This window comes from Hordeum vulgare, chromosome 2H (assembly GCF_904849725.1).
Source record: "Hordeum vulgare subsp. vulgare chromosome 2H, MorexV3_pseudomolecules_assembly, whole genome shotgun sequence".
Lineage (NCBI taxonomy): Eukaryota > Viridiplantae > Streptophyta > Magnoliopsida > Poales > Poaceae > Hordeum > Hordeum vulgare.
In genome coordinates this window covers 105,547,438-105,553,471 of record NC_058519.1, presented here as the reverse complement: position 1 = coordinate 105,553,471, position 6,034 = coordinate 105,547,438, and the positions used below count along the sequence as shown (strand labels likewise).

General features: G+C 54.6%; 1 protein-coding gene across 1 annotated transcript; it reads left to right on the top strand.

Annotated features, from left to right (window-relative positions):
• Positions 1-316: 316 nt before the first annotated feature.
• On the top strand, positions 317-1,750 carry LOC123429705 (probable carboxylesterase 18). Its single transcript, XM_045113714.1, has one exon. The coding sequence runs from the start codon at positions 603-605 to the stop codon at positions 1,620-1,622; it is 1,020 nt and encodes a 339-aa protein (XP_044969649.1). The 5' UTR covers positions 317-602; the 3' UTR covers positions 1,623-1,750.
• The last annotated feature ends 4,284 nt before the right edge of the window (positions 1,751-6,034 follow it).

Genomic DNA, 6,034 nt, shown 5'->3' with positions numbered 1-6,034 from the left:
CTCTAGCTCAACGGTTTAGCACTTTGCAATCTTTTACAGCCCCACAAGAAAACATCAGTCTCACGGCTCGAGACGTAGGGATGTACCACTTTCGAATGGGGCCTCAACTCGTACATCCGAGTACATCCAATGCGCCTAGCTAGAGTTCGTCCCATCGTTTGTACCCCTAGGTACTATTGTCGGGATCATTCCCATGACTCGGCGTCACCCCCTCCATTTCCGTGGCCGTCCATGCTTGTGACGGCCCGCTATGGGTTTTTTGACTCGCCGGCGGCGAGAAATTATGACGGGGTGAGAGATGAATCGGCGGAGCTCCGACAACGGAAGATAGGGTTTGACCCGTATTCGAGTGATGAAATGACATATATAGCGATTGGAGGATTCTTTTCCGGGTCATGATAAAAGAATTTACCGGCCAAATGTTACAGGATTTGTTTTCTCTAGCAAAATAGATCGAACTCGTATACTAGCCCGAATTATCCTGGTTCGACCTTTTATGAAGTGCGGTAGAGATGTTGTAACACAGTACAGGAAGCACTCGGCGTTTGGCGTCTGCTCGTAAACCTTATCATCACCAAGGGGCACCCGGAAACTGAGCAGAGATGGCGTCGCCGGATTCTCCGTCACCGGGGAAGCCCCCTCTGCCGTGGCGGGTGCGCCTGCTCGTGGGCGCAGTCTCCATCCTACACTCCGCGTCCCTCCGCGGCGACGGGACCGTCAACCGACCCCTCCTCTCACTATTCGAACGCACCGTCCCGCCTAGCCCCGCACCCGATGCCGCCGGCGTGTCGTCCTCCGACCACGCCGTCTCCAGCCACCTACGCGTCCGCCTGCTCGTTCCAGCGCCGGCCGCTAGCGGCAGCCAGCTGCCAGTGCTTGTATATTTCCACGGCGGCGGCTTCGTGTTCCACTCCGTGGCGACAGCCCAGTTCGACACTCTGTGCCGCCGCCTCGCCGCGTCCATCCCGGCCGTCGTCGCCTCCGTGGACTACCGGCTCGCGCCCGAGCACTGCGTCCCTTCCGCTTACGACGACGGCGAGGTGGCCCTCCGATGGGCACTGGCCGGCGCGGGGGGAGCCCTACCGTCTCCCCCCACCGCCGTCTTTGTCGCCGGGGATAGCGCGGGCGGCAACGTTGCCCACCACGTCGCCGCACGCCTGCAGCGCAGCGTGGCTGGGCTGGTCCTGCTGCAGCCGTTCTTCGGCGGCGAGGCGCAGACCGCGTCCGAGCAGCGGCTCTGCCACGCGCCGTTCGGGGCGCCGGAGCGGCTGGCGTGGCTGTGGCGCGCGTTCCTGCCGCCGGGCGCCACTCGGGACCACGAGTCGGCCAACGTGCCGGCCGCGATCCAGCGCGATGGTGCCGCTGCGGGGAGGTGGCGCGCGTTCCCGCCGACGCTGGTGTGCGTGGGCGGGTGGGACGTGCACCAGGACCGGCAGAGGGCGTACGCGCACGCGCTGCAAGCCGCCGGCGCCGAGGAGGTCCGCGTCGCGGAGTTCCCCGACGCCATCCACGCGTTCTACGTGTTCGAGGACCTCCCGGACAGCAAGAGGCTGCTGGCCGACGTGGCCGATTTCGTTAACCGGCGAGCCGCCGAACACCTCGATGCGCGAGTGAACAACTAGTGTCCAGTGTCCACTGGTTCGTAGTTGGTTTGCAGTTCAGTGTGAGCGATTTTTTTTATTTTTTTGTAACTTGAGGGCACATGCGATGCACTCATGACGAGCAATCGAACATGCCTGGTTCCCAGTGAGTGTCTGACTGATTGCATTGCACGGTGTGGATCGTGTGAACGAGTTGTTCGTTGGTTCTGAGGAACAGGGTATTGGACGCAAGCGTCGACAACGCGATGAACGGCATTCATGGCGCAAACAGGGTCGTGTTTGGTCATACGTATCGGCGTTCCTGTCACGGGGCAGGCGGCCGGGCACGAGAGGTTCTCGCCCATAATGGAGCCCGATTTGGCGAGTGCGAGCATGGGCTGAGCATCTTGAGCAGTTGAGCTTCCAGTCTCTGTTGGAATATCTGAAGAGAATGACACACCGCCCAGCTGGACCATTCTCGACGCCCGCTTCCGTCCGGCGCCGCGCGCTGGCCCCGCGCCTTGTCGTGGCATGCGCCAGTGCACCGTCCCAGTGAAAGTGCGCGCGCCCGTGTCCCGGCGCAGAGCATTCGCGTGCGAAGTGGCAGCACCGGGCAATCGATGTTGTGTCGGGTTTTTCACTGTTATCACGCTCTGAGAACTCGATATAAAAGTATTTCACGATCTGACTCTCATGACGTTGCTGCTGCACACAAAAATGTCAATCTAGCTTTGCGTTTCTGCTTCACACTCAAACGTCGAATTAGCTCGCGTTGCACACTATATGACAACGACATGGTATTTAGCGTTTCTATCCAGGTTGAAAACGCCATGAAGGTTGGCGTTTTTGGAATAGAGATTGTCAACAAGCAGATTAGGACCACGAGGCATTGAGGCAGAAGCTGCAACGTCATGGGGTTGACGTTGCTGGAGTAAAGATTGTCACTGGTTTGAAAAATTAACCTAACAAGGAAAAGATAAGAGCCAATATTTCAAAATCAAGGTCAGCAACGCCAATCCATATGACGTTTTCATCCTGGATAGAAACGTCAAATATACCCTGATGTTTTCATATGTTTTGCAACAAGATCTATCTATGCGTTTCTATATGGAGCGGCAACGCAAGCTACTTAGGCGTTTCATATGGAGCAGAAACGCCACGGTTTCTGGCGTTGCCAAAAAGATCAGATCGTGAAATACTTCCATATCGAGTTCACTTTGTGACAAATATTACCAGAAGTGTCAGAACAGTGGTTTTATCCTGTTGTGTCCGTCCGGTGTGCGCGTAGTGGCAACACCGGGCACACGATGCTGTGTCCGTCCTCTGACACTGGATTTGAATGCTTGGAAGCAACTCCAACCACACGATCCAAACTGACGCGCATTTTGTTCGTTTGGATCGGTTCATCCATCTCTTTTTACAACTGGGTTGACCGTGCGTTCAACGAAACGATTCATTTTTTGTCCTCACGGCACGCTTACGATTTTTTTTATCGCTTTTACAAATAGCATATAAAATAAAATTTATTTCTAAATTAATAAATGTTCAAATACAAAACATTGCATAGTTCAAGAACTATAAAAAAGATCTCATAGTTTAACATTAAATTGTCTTAAATACACTTAAAAAAAGATCATCGATACATCTATTGTTATCGGCATGAATTTACATATGTTCAACCAAATCATTTTCTAGTTGCGTGTGATTATCACAATCATCTTATGATGAAACTCGATGAACTGTGTAAACGTTGCCTCTCCTCCGTGCCCAGGCACAACATTGACACCCTGAAACTCAAACCCTTGATCACAAGGACGTTGTGGACGCTCATCCTCTAGGATCATGTTGTGCATGATCACACAAGATGTCATCACCTCCCACAACCTTTTCGTATTCCAAGTTCTAGTAGGATGCCGAATGATGCCCCATCGAAATTGAAGAACGCCAAAGGCACGCTCTACATCCTTTCTAACACTCCCTTTCTCTTGGCCAAATATATTTCTCCTCTCTTACAGGGTTGAAGATTGTATTCACAAGAGTAGTGTCGTGGGTATAAGCCTGACAGTAGATGTGTAGGGTACGAAAGGATGGGCAGAGCCTTAGCTACGACGAGGTTGTATGAGTTCAGGCCCCTCTACGGTGGAGGTAATAGCCCTACGTCTCAGTGCTCTGGGAGCTTGTTGTCGAGTGGAATACAGAATACAATGAGTTGCTAACCCTTGGACCAGTGGGGAAGGGTGGCTTATATAGAGTGCGCTGCCCTTCACAACGATTGGTGCACAGGGGTGGAATAATGGCGAATAAATGCCTACGTTACAGGTAACGTACGGCCTAAATGCTAATAAAAGCGTGAGGAAACGTACGACCGTTTCCCTCCTGGGGGGTTACGATGCACAGAGTGGAATCCAGTCGGTCCGTTCGATACGCTCCGAATGCTCGCCTTCGACTGGAAGGTCGGAGGTCTGTTACCGACTGGATGATGGGAACTTCTTAGTTCAGTCGGAACTGACTAAGGGCCTTGTCCCTTATGAAGGGTAGTCCTTGGGTAGGACCTATAAGGCAGGCTTATGACCCTACCCTAGGACTATAACCCCATCATTAGTCCCCGAATGGATTGAGGTTGGAACGACGAAGTGACGCTTGAAGTTTGGATCCGACTGGCACGGACGTGACTTTGGCGTTGCTTGCCTCGGTCCATTTTATCTTTTCTGATCGACGGTCCGAGTGGAAGTACTCGTGAAACAAACTGTCGGAAACCGAGTGCTTTTGCGGTATCTTCTGACGTGACCAGTCAACTGAAAGCGGCGGATTTTCCGGGATCCTCAAATTTCGGTTTCCGCACGCTCAGCGGGGATGACGCCATCGCGCTCGAGTAGCGCCTGATGCCTCGATTCTCGCGCCTTCAACCTCTCCACTAATATCGCCGCGGTTGGTCGGGGGATAAGGTTTCGGGGCCACCTGCCAGCGTCCCAGTCGGAACCTTACTTAAATCTCAGCGACGAGGGTTTTTCGTTACGCTCGCCGAATCTCTTGCCTTCGCTTGCTCCGTCCTTATCGCCACCTCCAGCGCTTCTACACTCCTTCCTCCTCTTTCCTCCCGTGGATTCGCAGCTTCCGCCATGACCAAGGGTTAGACCAGCAAGATGGAGGCGAGGAAGAAGAAAGGGAAGTGCGGCGGCTCCTGCTCAGCGGCGGCAGCGGCCGCTGCCGGCGGGGTGGATTCAAGGCGACTTCCTCCCCTCCACGATGATGGAGGGGGATCTGCTGCAGCTGGTGGACCACGGGATGATCGTGCACAAGTCTTGGAGGCTGCCGGCGGAGAACGAGGTCGAGTCGGCGCCCCAGGAGGGGGAGCGCGTCCTACTGCTCAGCCATGTCTATCGAGGTTTCTCCTTGCCCCCGCATCCTTTCTTCAAGGGCATTATGAATCACTTCGGGGCACAGCTCCACCACTTTCCCCCGAACGCTATTGCTCATCTCTCTGCTTTCATAGTTCTGTGCGAGTGTTTCATTGGCTGTCCTCCCCATTGGGGGCTATTCAAGCACATATTATCTGCTAGATCGCAAACCATCAAACGACTCAGCCAGTCGGATGATAAGACACATCTTCTCTAGCTCTGCGGGGGCTTAGGTTTCCAGAAAAAGAGTCGGAGTAGTTATCCTGCCCTTCAGTTAAGTGAGTCGGTCAGGAACTGGCAGTCGACGTGGTTCTACTGCCAGGACGTTGCCTGCCTGAATGCCGCGACAGGGCTGCCTCCCTTTAGCTTAGATCGGCCCGCTCCGCCTAAGTAGCTCGCGCTCACGAAGGCGGAGAAGAACGACATCCAGCCTCTGGTCGAGGCACTCGTAGATGCCGTCAGAAGGGGGGTCACCGGCATAGACTTCCTGGAGGTCTTCCTCGGTCGGCGCATCCAACCCCTGCAGGTTCGCGACCATGCTATGTGGCATTATACGGGGCCCGAGGATTCCATTCGGACCATCGTTGTGGGCGTGACTGAGGAGAAGGTGACCTCGTGGGTGCTCCAGATCACAGGCCCCTGCGAGAATCCCAAAGGATCCCGGCGAGTGAAGCCTTTCTGCGCGGATAATCCTCCTCCGAATCAGGTGGGTAACATTTGTCGAGTGCGCGTAACTGTCTTAATCTTATCGTTTGCTTGAATCTTTGTGTGACGTTTGATGTCGCCGACTGAATTTTATGCAGAAGTGGACCAACTGGTTTTCTCCCGTCTTGAACGGGAACCCGGCCGAGGAAGAGGAGGAAGGCAGCCAGGAAGGCAGCGTGGAGAGCGCTGAGTATGTCTCCGACAGCGGGAAATCGGAGGAAGAGACTAGCGAGGAAGAGGATGAAGACGAAGAGCAGGACTCGCCGCCTCCGCAGTTAGAGCATCGGACCAAGCGCCGACACGAGCCTGCTGTTCCCTCGGTCCCTCCGGCATCCTCGAGTGCTCCCCCCA

Coding starts and splice junctions, on each gene's coding strand:
- LOC123429705 (XM_045113714.1), top strand. CDS start 603: ATGGCGTCGCCGGATTCTCCGTCACCGGGGAAGCCCCCTCTGCCGTGG.